Raw genomic sequence first — 16144 nt, forward strand, 5'->3', positions numbered from 1 at the left:
CTTAGAATATCCTTTCCCTCATCTTCACCTGTCTAAATCCTCCTAGGCTATCTACCTCTTGCATTAAATTTTACCAGTTCATTTTTCCTTCTCACCCAGAAATTCTCTCTTTTGAGCTCATATACATGGCTTAGAACAATTAATGTACCCTGCCTTATGGACAGGGATTATCTTACTCTTTATTATATACTCTGCAAGCTTAACAGAGTAGGTGCTTAGCAATTAAATGGTAATTAATTGCTGAAAATCAATAATACCTTTATGATAAATGTTTTCTGGAAAGGCTGAATACCAGCTAGATAAATACAGAAATGCCCGGGGTCTTTTCTGGTAATTTAAGAATTTTTCCACCTTTTACTACTTTTATAGGGCTTCTTTGATTCTCTACTACCTATTAACATCCATGTCTCAAGTCTTATTTATCTTAAAATGTCCTTTAAAAAAAAATTTCAGGGGTGCCTAGGTGGCTCAGTTGGTTGGGCGTCTGACTTCAGCCTAGGTCGTGATCTCACAGTTCTTGAGTTCGAGCCCTGCGTCTGGCTCTTTGCTGATGGCTTGGAACCTGGAACCTGCTTCGGATTCTGTGTGTGTCTCTCTCTCTCTGCCTCTCCCCTACTCATGCTCAGTCTCTCTCTCTCTCTCTCAAAAATAAAATAAACATTAAAAAAAAATTTTTTTAAGTCAAAACCTGTGGGTAGGTTTGTGAACAGTTAGAAGGCCTGTGAAATTTCAATATCCCTTTGGGAGGGCCATGAGTAATCCAACTGATAATCCTAAGCTTTTCAATGAAGTATAATTTAACTATTTTTTGTCAACCTTCCATCTGAGGAGATGGAAGATGATAGAATGAAAAGTACTTACGTTAAAAAATACTTTTTAAGAAACACCATTACCGTAATCATAAAAAACAAATGTACTGAGCACTGTTGAAGTTCTTTATACATCTCTAAAGTTAATGGTATGCTACTGGGGCACCTGGGTGGCTCAGTCGGTTAAGTATCTGACTCTTTGTTTCCGCTCAGGTCATAATCTCGCATTTCGTGGGTATGAGACCCACATCAGGCTCCACGCTGACACTTCGGAGCCTACTTGGGATTTTCTCTCTCTCTCTCTCTCTCTCTCTCTCTCTCTCTCTCTCTCTCTCCCCCCCCCCCTTCCCTGCTCCCTCCGTCTCAAAATGAATAAATAAGATTTTTAATAAAGTTAATGGTATGCTTCTGAATCCCTCTGCTTACTGGAGCTACCTTGTTGAATGAAATTGGTTTTCTAACAAATTTTCTTGGACTATTGTATAAGAGACTATGCAAGTCACACCAAAGAAAGTTTTTTTTAAAAAGTAAGCTCTACACCCATTGTGCAGCTTGAACTGAGACCCCAAGATCAAGAGTCACATGCTCTACCGACTGAGCCAGCCAGGCACCCCAGAGAAAGCTTTTAGAAATCTAAGAAGACAAAATTGTGACACAAATATGTAGCATTTGTTTTCTGCTAGGACATTTAAGTCATAAGGATTTATTTTATGTACGCTTAGAGCTTTTATATAAAATCTATATGACATTTATGTTTGTTTTTCAGAACCTGTATATAAATTACATTTTTTAAAACATCTGTTGTTACTATTGGGTTTGGTTGGCTTTGAGGGTGGTTGACTTGTTATATTTTACATTTAACCAAAAGTCAGGATTTCAGCCAGCAATTAAATAATGGTTTATAGGGCAAAGCAGTTTCCCCTTTGTAATGATTTTCTTTATGACCTGTTTTCTAGGCATGTATTTTGATAGCACTACTACGTCCCCTCCAAAAGGTGAGAACTGACTCTTCCATCTGTACCTGGATCATGTGGAGAAAGGACTGAGAATGGAAGCAGAAAACAGACATTGTCCATGTAGAGCAGACTGCCTGACAACAGCTCACTCTAATAAAGGGCAATAAATGCCACACGAGATGATCCTCTCATCACAAAACTGTAAGTAATTTTGGGGAATTACAGGGGAATTAGTTGTCTCTGCTGACTCAATAAAAAAAGGTCTTCATTTTGTAATTTGTGGCCTGTATGCTGTAAATTAAGATGCACTGAACTGTTAAACAGTGGACTTTCCTGGCTTGTGGGTGAGAATTTAAGGCAAAATAAAATACAGTATTCCCCACAAAGTAAACTTGGGACCTTTGCTCTAAGACCTGAGGCAAAGGTTACATGAATTTGGATAACTGGGTTAAAACTAAGTAATTGGGGCTTGCCTGGAAAACAAGCTTGAGAACTTAAGTCTTTTTTTTTTTTTTTTTTCAATGTTTATCTTTTGAGAGAGAGAAAGAGAGATGACAGAGCACAAGCTGGGGAGAGGCACAGAGAGAGGGAGACACAGAATCTGCAGCAGGCTCCAGGCTCTGAGCTGTCAGCACAGAGCCCGGCACGGGGCTCAAACTCACCAACCATGAGATCATGACCTGAACTGAAGTCGGATGTTTAACTGACTGAGCCACCCAGGTGCCCTGGAGAACTTTAGTCTTGATATAGCATGGAATAGGGAGGCCATATGGCCTCTTGAAACAAAATAACGGAAGTTGACAAAGTAATAGAATTTTTGGAAATTAAATCTAGCAATACCATAGATAGATAGATAGATAGATAGATAGATAGATAGATAATAGATAGATAGATAGATAGACAGACAGACAGACTGGGGGGGGTGGGGGGCGGCGTAGCAGGCTGTATAGAGAAGGATTCTAAGATACAAAGTATGGTGAAAAAGAAACTGCGCATGTGACCATTGTAGTAATCTAGGAGTAAAGAAAACCTGAACAAAATAATGGCATTGAGAATGGAGATGAAATAATAAATTGAAGATATTTTAAAAAAAAATCGTAGAACATCATGATGAGTTGGATAAAAAGGGAGTTGTCAAAATTATATATTTTCTGTACTGGAAGGAAACAGTGATATCACTGCAAGAGGATGGTTAAGAGAAGCTAGTGTGAGAAAGATGTTGTATCCTATTTTTGTAATATTGCATTTAAGAAATCTAGGCATTCCATTTGAAATCCTTTAAAGATCACTGAATATACAGAAGGAGAATTCTCTGTAAAAGGCTAGAGAGGTAAAAATGTCAGTTATCCTCATAAAGCTGATAAGAATAGACAAGCTAACAAAAACTATTAAGGACAATAGACTTTCTTTTAAAAACAAATATGTAACATAAATTTATATAAATTAATTAGGTATATAATCTTAAATAAACATTTCCAAAATAAAAAACTATTTTCCTCAGAATGTCATGTCTCAAGCTTATACCTGTAAGAAAATCCCTATACTTATATTAGTTGTGAGAGTCAATGACTAATATGTGTTAATATTCTTGAACTTATCTTCGTGTCTATTAATAAAACAAAGACCTTTCCCCATATTAGATTGAGGGAATGAAATTGAGAACTTAAAGTTCACATGATTCAACCAGTTAAAACTTTATAAAATTGACATGGCTTTAATTTCTCAAATGGAAAGGCAGGTAATTGAATTGTGGGAAATGTGCTGGTCTCCAGTTTCAAGAAACAGTACAGCACAAAGACCTGGCATTCTGGCTGAAGAGCTGTAATAATAAACAAAAATTTGAAAACCAGGAAGCCAAATCTTCCAAATGTACAACTGTGGCATTTCAAAGGAGATATAACAAGAGATTCCAGAAGATGGTAAAAAATAGGTTTAGATAATTGAGATTCCTTATATGAATACTTGTGTTTGATGGAGAAACACTGTTAAGCAGAAATGAAGGTTCTAAGAAGCTGTGACTTTCTCCTTCTCACCCTAAATTAGGCTTGCTTCTGAAAAAAAAGTGTTAGCCCAAAAAATTCAAACAGGGATTCAATAAATTTTAGCCAGGAATTTAAACAGTGACCAAAGGGGCAGGGCCAGAATTTCATTGAAAGCAAATATTTTGGTTTTCTAGGAGCTAAACCTTGTTTTGTAGGATTCCTATTTAGAATGTCAAAGTATCTTGCTCTATTTACCTAGTCACTACTTGCTGTGGAAAACTGCCACCTTCATCAGACAGAAATCCCATATCATTCTACACCTTGAATTGATATTTTAATATACTATTCCATTTTAATGATATGTAAGGAAACCTAAAATGTCAATCTGTGCTTCCAAAATAGCATTTAAAACACTCAGTAATATATCTTCTGGATATACCACATCTTTTGGACCATACTCAATCCTTAAACTGTTTGATTAAGCCAAGTTCAGTGAACCTATGACTTCAAATCAGGTTATCCAGAACTGCTAACATTTTTTTCTGTATTTCTGTCCTAGTTACATCTGACTTATATGCCTGGTCTGATAACTTCTATCTTTTTATGACTCCTAAATTGTGGAGGTAAGTCAAGATTTAATATCAGTTATAGTCATGTAAAGTTCATTCTGAATTTGTATTCCCTTAACATTTATTTAATTACTAAGCATTCTTGTAGCATTGCATTTTTATTAGCAAATTATATACTATATTCCAACTTTGGCTGGGCTATTTTACTCTGATTAAATGTGTAATTTTCTGTAACTTTCAACTAGTTAGTATTCCTATAGGCATCTAATATTTTCGTCACACTTGGTATGTGATTACCCAAGTAAACTTCTAATGGAAAAATACCATGGGATTTTTTTTTCTGTAGTCTTTAGCTTAAATCACTTCTTTCAGACTCTGTACATAAAGTATCATCCATCTCTGATCTACTATAATTCTTGTTTTTCCAAGTGCCTATTCACCGAGACTATAGTGTTCTAAATTTTTCAGTTCAGTTCAGTTGAGACCATTAGACATCCAGTACTATGGGGGAATATAAAGATCAGTATTAAACACAATCCCATTCCTCATCTTAAAAGATTTCATGGAAGCTCAGACATTGCAGCCTGACTTTCTTGGGGTCTCTTATTACAAGGAGACCAAGACAAATCTCTCCTATTTGGCTTCCAAGTTGGGAACCCAAAGAAATTCAGATGCTTACCAGAGTGAGAAATAATGGATAGTAACATGAAATAGAAACACTTGGTTTGGGGTATGTTCTACTCCACTGATAAGAGTAAAAAGCCACTTTAAAACAATGATTCTGGATTTGAGGTGCTGGTGTGAAATTTGAAGGTGCAGAATGCTGCCTACCTAGAAGTTTGTATAATTAGACATGTCTTAAGCACATTTTAGTTTGGGAAGCAAAGTCCTATTTATTTTGCTGTATGTTTGTTGCTCTTTTATTCTGTGCCATGTAAGGTGTTAACTTTTTATCCTTTAAAAGATTTTTGTAGTTGGGTCTCATAGTTTAGATAAATATTAAGGCATTTTATTTTCTAAGCTTAATAATTATGATATAATGAATTTTTTGTGAAATTTTTACATAAATTTTCATCTCTAATAGGTCTGATAGGCCTTATAATCCTTTTTTTTTTTTTTAAGTTTATTTATTTATTTTGAGACAGAGAGCACAAGCATGAGCCTGGGAGGGGCAGAGAGAAAGGGAGAGAGAGAATCCCAAGCAGGCTCTGGGCTGATGTGGGGCTCAAACTCACAAACCGTGAGATCATGACCTGGGCCGAAATCAAGAATTGGATGCTTAAACCAACTGAGCCACCCTAATAATTCTTGAAGTGCAGTTCTGTGGCAAAGCTGGTAAGTAATGATGGCTTTTACTAGGTCATTGGTATTCACATTAACTCTTTATTTCTTGAACTTTGTTTGAAATACTAAGTTTGATGTCACATTGTTCTCTTCCATGAGTTCTTTGGCTCTCTCAAAGTAACAAAATGTCCTAAATTTATTTTTAAAAATTTCCTCATAGTGGCTCTTCTGCATTGCTAAACTTACTGTTAACAGAGTCAACTTCCCCTGCACAGAGGAAAAATAACAGTAGAATATGGGAGATTTGGAGTGCTCTAATAAATATTTTGTCATCCCAACAAGGTTTCTGGTGATGTGACTATTTCTATTATTTGTGATAGAGAACCAGTACAAAAACTTATAAAGCAAAACTGAAGTTTGTCAGATGTAAATAATATATAAGACAAATTAGAAATAGCTTATGATTCCCTAAACCATACATTATTTCTCTAGCTCCTTTCCCATGACCATTTTATGTTATTTGGGGCTCCTGATTTCAGATATATTTTCAAAGCAGCCCAAATTAATTCCAATTTTACCATGCCTAAGAACTCTTTATAGTTATGACTTGTATATTAAATTCAAGAGTAAAATTCAACATTTTACTCTTCAGAAAATTTTTTTAGGGACAACTTCCAATCACTTATAAGGCAAATTACTGAGTTTCAAGAATAAGGTCTTTAGTGCCTTGTCAGAAATGAAACTGTGGGTGGAAAGATAAAACACACATAACAGAATCGGGAGAACAGGGAAGGCCCAAGTCATTAAGAATGACAGACCTTGGGGCACCTGGATGGCTCAGTTGATTAAGCATTCAACTTCAGCTCAAGTCACGATCTCCCCGTTTGTGAGTTCAAGCCCTGCGTTTGAGCCCCCAGAGCCTATTCGATTTCTGTGTGTCCCTCTCTCTCTGCCCCTCCCCACCTTCTCAAAAATAAAAAATAAACATTAAAAAAAAAGAATGACAGACCTTAATGTGTCATTGTGATGATTCATCTTTGTATATATGAGATGGATTGATAGGTGTATATGATTTAATAGAACAAGGTTTTCAGCATGGTTGGCCAAGACCAGCTTCTGCCATTATTTTCTTATAATTTAAAATGGCCTGGGTGGCTCAGTTGGTTGAGCAGCTGACTTTGGCTCAGGTCATGATCTCAACGGTGTGTGAGCTCAAGCCCTGCATCAGGCTCTCTGCTGTCAACGCAGAGCGTGCTTTAGATCCTCTGTCCCCTTCTCTCTCTGCCCCTCCCTCACTCGTGCTCTCTCAAAATAAATAAACATTAAAAATTTTTTTAAATAAAACTGACAAATCCATTCAGTCCAGAAGAGTTAAGTGGTGTACCCATATGAAAATGTTAAAGCTTTTTTTTTTTCTAAAGCAGGCAAGAGTTTTTAATTTGCATTGCATCTAATATATCCCTGTTTTCTTCAAACTACAGTTGCCTTGTCCCCCTTTCTGAAACAAGACTCAATGTTTTGCATGTCTTGACAACTTGATAGAGTTGTCCCACTCTATTTTAGAGTGAATACGAGAGGCTTACTGAGATGATCTTGACAGATGCATCTCCAGATGAGATAATCTCTAAAGTATTTACTAAAATAAGAAACTCCATCTACTCTGAAACTATACTTTCCTTAATAATATATATTTTTTTAATTGTGGTAATCTTTCTCCTTCCACAAACCTCTGCATTGTGAACTAATAACTTTTGAGAAACTATTTAATAAAAAGCTTGTCTTTCTAATTAAACCATTTGTCAATATTATGAATTGTTTTTGTAAAAAGTTTTAGGAGGGAAGGCATTATGTGTTCTCTGCAGTATCTCCAATGTCTAAAATAGTATTTGGCACACAGTAGATGTCACTAAAGATTTATTGAATGAATGAAGGAACGAATGTCATATATATCTCCATAGGTAATATGTTTCTATTAGCACATTTTATTTCTCAACTCAAAGTAGTTTCCTGCAAATATGAATGACTAAGAACATATTAAACAGTAGTTTTAACATTTCCTGTCTTACTATTTGCCAACCTGTTACAATATTTTTTGTTTTAATGTTTTTAACCAGTTATCAGTTTTTAATAATCTTATCAACAAAGCAGTGTTGAACAGTGTTGCATATATAACCATGTCAACTATATCCAACAAGTTAAATCACATAAATGTCAAAAACTTAGCAGAATAGAAATATTGTGTCCTAGAATATGATACTAGCAAGGGAAGCAAACACATCATCCCGAAAATTAAGTTGACATGCTAAAACAACTAAATTGGCTTTTCTGCAGAAAAGAGGGGATAACTGCCACCAAAAACAAAACACTTACTCATAGGGCTTTTTCTCTTATTTGGGTCATTACTTTCAAATACTAACCTTGACATTACTAATCTTGAAGTGTTTTGCACTTCTACATTATACATAACCTTTGAAGTACTGTTAGAAAATTTTAAAAATATGTATTTCTTCCCTACAACCTAGTCCACAAATTTGTAATTACTAGAAGTTTCTGGATGCCAACTCTTTACTAAGTGGAGGGCCTTCACAGGAAAGGTGGTAAAGTAACATTTGTATCAGTATAAGATAATAAGCCATACTTTGCCATAATAGTCCCCCTAACACTCATCTAACACCCATAACACCCATATCTTTGTTGAAAATTCCATGCATGTATAAGAAAATGAGTATGTTTCCACAACTGGTTATATATATATATATATAGTGGAAGTATTTTCACACTTTATATGTTGTTCTACACCTTGCTTTTTTTCCACTTAGAAATATTTGACATTCTTTCCCTAGTTTATAAACTCTTGCCCCATCCTTAAGGACTACATAGTATTTCACTGTATGAACCATAATTTACCCATCCCCTGTTGATCAGCTTTGAGTTTATTTCTCAGCTTTTGCTGTTACCATGATGTCCTTTCTCCCTTGAATGTGAGCTGAGAATAAGGATTTTTGTCTTACTCATTTTTTAATCTTAATAACTTAGTATGGTGTCTAACAAATGTTTAATATATGTTTTTGAATGAATTAATTGTACTTTTTAAAATGATACTTAACTGCTTCCAGGCAGGTTTTAACCCTACTGTGTGCTTGATACTCTTTGATGTAATGTTTCCTCTTCTGGATGTTTATCCTAGTGTGCAAAATGACACATATAAATGAGGAATTCCTACAAAAGGAATCACCAAACCAAAGTATATGTGTATTTTAAATGTTAGTAGAGGTTTTCAGAAGCTTTTCACCAAATGTAGGTGTTAATTAATAGCAAAGTTATTATTCCTCTCACCATATGTTTGTCAGTGCTTTACACATAGTAGTGTTAAAATTGTTGAGTGATTGAGCTCACATTCAAGTGGAAAAAAAATTGGGTTTTATGATGGCATATAAGTCTATACAGAGGAAAAGACTGATCAATATGCCTGGGAAAGGAGGGAAACAAGGCCACAGAGAAGAGGTACAATTGAAAGTGGGCCACCAATCATCTTCTCCTGCCTCCTCCCTCCCTTCTTCCTCCTCCTCCTCCTCTTCCTCCTCCTCCTCCTCCTCCTCCTTCTTCTTCTTCTTCTTCTTCTTCTTCTTCTTCTTCATCATCACCATCACCATCACCATCACCAACAGTGACTTGGTGCCTACCAGGTACCAGGAGATGTGTTGAATACGTTATTTCCTTTTATTTTCACATATCCTACAAGGGAGATATATTATCCCCATGTGATAAAGAAGTTGAGGCACAGACAACTTAAATAACTTGCCCAAGTTGTATAGCTAGTAATTGATTGAGTTGGGATTAGAAATCAAGCATTCTGATTCCAGAATGCACTCTTGAAAGCTGTGTAAGTGTTCATGAAGAAAAGAAAGGGAAAGAGACATTGAAGGTAGAAGAAACATGTGCCAAAGGACCAAGTGCATGTTGTTACTTAGAGAGCAAGCAGTTAGTATGGCCTAAACACGATTGAGGTATGGTTGCCAGAGAAGGCATGCTAGGAGACAAGGCCACAAGTTAAGCGGAGTACATATTTGCTAACATATATGCCATAAATACAGAATTTCCAAACAAGAAAATGGCAATTCTCTTCACTCTAAAAGGGAATAGAGAATCTCACTTTTTTTTCTGAGATTGCTCTGATATGATGGTAGTCTCTGGTTTCAGTGTTTTGTTCATGGTGAAAGCTTCAGGCCTTTTTATCCTTTCAAAGCTATAGCATTCAGTTTTGTCTTCAGAAGATAATGTTCTAGCACTGACTAGATGGAAGCCTTCCATTAATAAAGTGTCGATTAGTAAGCCGAGGACGTTAGTTCCATTGGCCAATTTTCGATCATCAGGTTTTATAGAAACATACCTAGGACACACAACAAATGTTTGGTTATAAAGGATCCATTTAATAACTAGCAAAACTAAACACATAAATTTGGCTTATAATCTCAGACAAAGGCATCATACCATTTCGATCAGAATTTTTTTTGAGATTTCATTTATAAATCCAAATCAATAGCTTTTTGTCAGGGTACTGAAAATAGAGACTTTCCTGTGATCTCCACAGTCATTTTAATTCTACATTTAGGAATATAACCAACATTGATGAATTTTCATTGAGAAATTATTTTCTGGAGCAAGCAATTTGATCAAAAAAATTAGCTTAATTTTTTATATATGTAATTTAACTATTTCCAGTTTTTTTTCAAATTACTAAATATTGTTTTAATCGGCTTAACTAAATTAATTGATTCAATCATTAAAAAAAAATTTTTTTAGAGGAGCCCGGGTGACTCAGTTGGTTAAGCATCTGTGACTTCAGCTCTGGTCATGATCTCAGTTGTGAGTTTGGGCCCCGCGTCGGGCTTCGTGCTGACAGCTCAGAGCCTGAAACCTGCTTCAGATTCTGTGTCTCTTCTCTTTCTCTCTACATCTTCCCCGCTCACATTCTGTCTCTCTCAAACATTAAAAAAATTTTTTTTTAATTTTTTTTTATTTAAGAGATTGAGGGGGCAGTGAGAGAGGGAGAGAGAGAGAGTCTTAAGCAGTCTCCATGTTCAGCACAGAGGCCGCCATGAGGCTTGATCCCGCAATCCTGGGATCACGACCCTAGCCAAAAACAACAGTCAGATGCTCAAGTGACTAAGCCACCCAGGTGCCCCTAATTCAATCATTTTAATGAACATTTTATGCATTTACAGCTTTCCTCCTAAATCTAATTCTACCCATTATTAGCACTGACATTACAAATGTTTTCTTTTGTGACTTATTTCTGTCAAAAGTATTTTCTGAGGTACAATTTTGCATATAAAAAATGTCAATATTTAATCATCAATTTTTACTCAATAACTATCCATTATTAAAGAGCAAAGCACAGGATCAAAAGGCTATATACAATCTGGAATCAAAATGACAAAACTCTATTTCCTGGGATACTTGATAGAACCAATACACATAGTTCAAGAGAAATATACCTCAATTTTTCAGACTGGCTATAAATTGGCTTTAATAATGTCAACATAACATGTCCACATAGATACAGCTATATTACTCCTTTATCTACTATCAAGGATATTTTTATGTCTTTGAGTCCTCTCACCATTTGTTTATGAGATGTGAAGAAAAGCCTAACTTAAATTACTTCCACACATTAGTGGAAGTTTCTCTGTCATTTTATGGCATAAAAAGAGCCTTTAGGACATCCTTAGCCTCCTTTAATTATGATTAAAATTGAGTGGTTACTGTAGCTCACACTTAGAAATCAATTCTAGGCAAAGAAAATAATAAAATGTAAGATTTATAAAAGCACAAAATACAGACCAAAAAATGTTTATTATGTTTGATATACCAGATTTTTAACATCGGGAAATCATTCCATCTACTCCAAAGACCCAGATTTTGATTATGTAGCCTAGAAACATTTGTCAAAGAGAAGAAAAGTTACAGCACATCTCAAAAAATTAAGACACAAATAGTATATAGTAAGTGATAACAAACACTTGGAAGAAATCACTGAGCCACAGTACTTGATTCCCTACGAGGTCAAATTAAGAAATGAAAGATTATAAAGCAGAAGAAAAGGATAGAAGAACCCACTGAGAAATAGAAAATCAAAACTTATTTTAAAAACTTAAAAGGCAGCTATATTTTCCCATTTGATCCAGTTTAAAAAGGAAAGGTCAGATAGAATAAAGGCTACCAAAGAGACTCTAGAATCCTGTGACCATAACTTGAGCTTAATAATGTGGTATCATATGAATGGCCTTCTGCAAGATGCAAGCCAAGTATTTCTCATACTATGAACTTGAGAGATAATAACTGAGCAATCTGCTAGGTTAATAAGATCGCAGAGTAGTAAATCATAGTAGTGGAACATCCTAAACAGCCGCATGGTACAGCAGACTCTTAGGAGCCGTCCAGGCTTACTCCTCCACTTTCCACCTCCAAAAAACATCTGAATGAACAGCTCAGAACAGGAAGTGAACAAGAAATAAAAATGATTGCTAGCCAGGCAGTTTTATACCTAAGGTGGGCCTTTCAGGGCCAGAGTTTTCATCCAATCCCCTGAAATCCCAATAATGCCCCCTTACTAGGTTACCCATCCCTACTTTGAAACTGGCATGACAGAAAAAAAATCACAAACACTTACTGGGTAGAAAAAAATTCTGAACTTCAGGCAACTGAACAAAAATACCGTTTGGTGATGAAAATTTTAATTATTAAAATAGCTTCTGGTTTTGGAATTCTCTATTTGGGAAGTTTAAATATAATGCCATTCTTATATTAAGATGAAAAATTTTTGTACCGTTTCTGAACACAAACAACAAAGGTAAAGTCACTTGGCACTGTACATACAAGAATATTCCAACTTTAGTTTTTAATCTTGTTTTAATTTTAAAATGCATAGGTTTTAAAGTGTTCAGTTTACTTTGCATATTTCTTCTTAAAATTACACCATTTTACCTTAGGTTTCTAACATTTTTTTAATTTATTTTTTTATTTTTAAAAAAAAATTTTTAAGGTTTATTTATTCTTGAGTGCAAGCAGGGGAGAGGCAGAGAGAGGAGACACAGAATCCCGAGAAGGCTCCAGGCACCAAGCTGTCAGCACAGAGCCCGATGTAGGGCTTGAACTCACAAACTGTGAGATCATGACTTGAGCCGAAGTCAGACGCTCAACCAGCTGAGCCACCCAGGCGCCCCTGTTATTTTTTAAAAGGGATCCTCAAAGATCTTAATCATTGGGGTGCCTGGGTGGCTCGGGTGAGCATCCGACTCTCTGCCCTTCCCCCGCTCTCTCTCTCTCTCTCAAAAACAAATAAACATTAAAAAAGATTTTTTTTAAGTTGTTAATTATTAGATCAAATTTAGAAAACAAAAAGCTGGTAGTTTTCCCTTCTATCCATGTTGGTGCTCCACCAGTGAAAAGAGAGTTGGACACAGAGACACCTTAAAATGCTTCGAGCTAAAGATAGGGTCTTATGTTCTCCTCATAATCAGCCTATTAATCTAATTGGCCCTCTTTTCCCAAAACGACATTTCAGTCTTTCTAGGAGGGCAGGAAATTATTAAGTGTAAAAAGTTAAGAGTTGTCGTACTGCCCAGTGTTCTCCAGTTAGTGAGTAGGACCACGGGGTGTACTGTGGGAGAGGCAACCATTGATAGTTCCCAATGGCTACTGCTGAAGAAAATATCCCAAATTATGTCTACCTTTTCTCCCCACAAAAAAAAAAAAAAAAAAAAAAAAAAAAAAACTTAGTTATCAGTAAAGAACATATACAGACTACTTTTTTTCCTCCTGAAAATTAAAGCCAGCTTTCACAGTTAGTAAAATAATGGTGGGACAGCATTAAGACATTTTTAAGGAGAAAAAAAATGTGTCCCTGACAGCAGAGTGGAAATCAGCCTTAGTGCCCAGCCAAGAACAACAAGGAGAGAAAGTGAATAATTGACTCAGAAGCAACTATCCTTAACATACTGACAGCCTATCCCAATATTTTGAGTTGTCTAAGAGTGCCAAAGATGTAATAGGATACCAAATTTGCTCTGGGATATATCTGCCTTAATGGTGTTTAAAAATAAAGTGGGGTGGAGGAAAATCAGTAGTCAGATCATAAGGACTGAAAGAACAAATATACATAGACGGTAAGGAAATCGGGAGAAACTGAAACTTTACCATATGCCAGCCACTAAAAGAATCTCTTGGGGGGAAAAAAAGCCTTCTCGGTCCTAAGCCAAATTAATGATCATTAGCAATGGAACATAATGTATAAAATTATTTCCTCTTAGAACTTAAATGACCATAGTCCCAGTTTTCCCTGGACAGTCTTGGTTTATTCCTTTTGTCCCACATTGTAACAATGCCTCCTTTCACTCTGAAAAGTAGCCCAGTTTGGACAATTATCTGATCACTCTACCCACCTCTACCAGTTACCCCAAAACATTTGAGTAATCATTTTTTCTAAGAAAAGTTTCAGGCGTGAGAAACTTTCAGTTTGAGGGGGAAAGGAACTAGTATAGAAGAGAGATGCTTCAAAATACAAAATACCTGACTCCAGTTTGGTTATCGGTAGTGCTGTCAGAGCCACACTGGAAAACCAGGTCATGGTAAGAAGGTCTTTGTGGAGGCAGTGGAAGTAAAGTCATCTGAGGAGGGAAAGAGTTACTACTCCAGGTCATTGCTGAAGGTTGCTCTATAAACACTGTAATCCTCCCAGTTAGCATCTCAATTGTTTTGCTGCAAGAGCCAAATACCCTGAAAAAAGCTTGAGTGTTTCGGCTTAGGAAATGCACCTCCAAAAAAGCAGGTCTTGGCTGTAGCAAGTGTTCTTGGTTTAAGAGATCAATCAGAGGATCCAGTTCATAGAAAAGAGCCTCTCTCTGAAGCCTATGGTAGTCTGAAAAGTCAGTGGGTAATAAAAGCTGGTGAGTTCTCAAAAAATCTAAGATGAAACCAAATAAAACACCATCTCTGTCCACAAAAATCTGGCCACCAACCATCTTGAATTCTTGGTCTCTGCCATCTATCATTCTTGTCAACCGAGAGGCAGGAAACTGCTTTATGGTAGAAAATCTTGTTGTGAATATCTTCCCTCCCACATTCAAAGTGACTAGTTCCTGACTACTCATTCTTTTCTTGCTTCAAACTAGAGGCTACAAACCATCAGCCACAGACTTAGAAACTTGTAAATCAACTTCTAACCATAAGTGTTGCTAGTTATATATGATCAAGAAATGGAGGGGAGGGGAAAATAACAAAAAAACAGAGACCTAGATTCCCAGGTAACTACTGTAAAGCAAATATTGTATCCATAGCTGTGTTTGCAAATTTGAGTTGCTTGGGAACTTGCAGTATACAAAATGAAAAAGCAGCAGTTGAGGTACTGAATTGTTTAAGAAAAACTGCCTTGGGGAGCGTGGTTGGCTCAGTCAGTTAAGTGTCCAACTTTGGCTCAGGTCACAATCTCACAGTTCATGAGTTCAAACCCCACATCGGGCTCTGTGCTGACAGCTTGGAGCCTGGAGCCTGCTTTGGATTCTGTGTCTCCTTCTCTCTCTGCCCCTCCCCCCACTTGCACTCTGTCTCTCTCTCTCAAAAATAAACATTAAAAAAAATTTTTTTAAACTGCCAATATTTCCAAGGTTAGATGTCAAATGGATCCTGTTCCTGTATTGCATAAAAAATTCTCCATGAAAACCTGTTGTAAATCTCTATTTAAACACACACACACACACACACACACACACACACACACACACATATACACATACATACATACACACATATATACATATATACACTGGGAGCAGAAAAGCAACCCCTGCCGGGTTCCCCAGACCACTTATCTATGATGAGTCCTCATAGCAGAGGTAAGATTTACAGTGAAACATTTTTATAATTTATGAACCCTTTAGCAATTTTGGCTAAATCATGAATTGTCAGTTATGGTTGAGGCAGCCATTACCTCAACCAGCAGCTTAATTTGACTCTTTTTCTCATAGCTGGATTCTTCTGTACTTTCAAGTTAGTTGGCCCTTTTTTTTTTTTTCTTGTCCCCACTTGTGTTACCTTCTCTCAACCAAATTAAAAGACAGGGTAGGGGTGCCTCGGTGGCTCGGTCAGTTAAGCATCCAACTCTTTATTTCGGTTCAGGTCATGATCTCATGGTTCATAGGATGGAACCTCATGTTGGGCTGACAACACAGAGCCTGCTTGGGATTCCCTCTCCCCCTCTCTCTCTACCCCTCCCCTGCATGCACACTCTTTCTCTCTCAAAAAATAAACTTAAAAAAATAAAAGGGTAAAGACACTCTGCTTTCCAAAGAATGTTGTTTCATGACAGAAATAAGGTAGACTCGAGAGCAGTCCTAAGTTGAGTTCTAAGATGAGCAGTTCTTGTCTTCATCTGAATTGTAAGCAAGAGGAGAAAATTAAGTATTTTTATTCTGTGGGAGATAGGGCATCTTTATCTCATGTAAGCAGATAGGGCAAAATTAGTGTTTAGCTGATTACTTTGCACT

General features: G+C 36.4%; 1 protein-coding gene and 1 long non-coding RNA gene across 2 annotated transcripts in view; one reads left to right on the forward strand and one right to left on the reverse strand.

Moving 5' to 3' along the window:
- LOC125934123 (uncharacterized) overlaps window positions 1–5609 on the forward strand; it is a 49407-nt gene extending 43798 nt beyond the window's left edge. Inside the window, exons 6-8 of the long non-coding RNA XR_007461226.1 lie at window positions 1766–1966; window positions 4307–4370; window positions 5462–5609. This is a non-coding gene — a long non-coding RNA (uncharacterized LOC125934123). The remainder of the gene's footprint in view (window positions 1–1765; window positions 1967–4306; window positions 4371–5461) is intronic.
- A 3636-nt stretch (window positions 5610–9245) lies between these two features.
- On the reverse strand, window positions 9246–14980 carry KCNRG (potassium channel regulator). The gene is made up of 3 exons (XM_049647442.1): window positions 14172–14980; window positions 9754–9990; window positions 9246–9335 (listed from the first exon to the last, which is right to left on the reverse strand). The coding sequence occupies exons 1-3, from the start codon at window positions 14750–14752 to the stop codon at window positions 9311–9313; spliced, it is 843 nt and encodes a 280-aa protein (XP_049503399.1). The 5' UTR covers window positions 14753–14980; the 3' UTR covers window positions 9246–9310.
- Between the last annotated feature and the right edge of the window lie 1164 nt (window positions 14981–16144).

The sequence above is a fragment of the Panthera uncia genome (genome assembly GCF_023721935.1).
Source record: "Panthera uncia isolate 11264 chromosome A1 unlocalized genomic scaffold, Puncia_PCG_1.0 HiC_scaffold_16, whole genome shotgun sequence".
Lineage (NCBI taxonomy): Eukaryota > Metazoa > Chordata > Mammalia > Carnivora > Felidae > Panthera > Panthera uncia.

Excerpts from the sequence above, each read along its gene's own strand:
- KCNRG (XM_049647442.1), bottom strand. The coding sequence starts at position 14,752 with ATGAGTAGTCAGGAACTAGTCACTTTGAATGTGGGAGGGAAGATATTC. Across the intron at positions 9,991-14,171 it reads GATAACCAAACTGGAGTCAG|GTATGTTTCTATAAAACCTG; the intron begins GTATTTTGTATT and ends TGTGTGTCCTAG. Across the intron at positions 9,336-9,753 it reads GAGCAATCTCAGAAAAAAAA|GATATGTGAAAATAAAAGGA; the intron begins GTGAGATTCTCT and ends TCTCCCTTGTAG.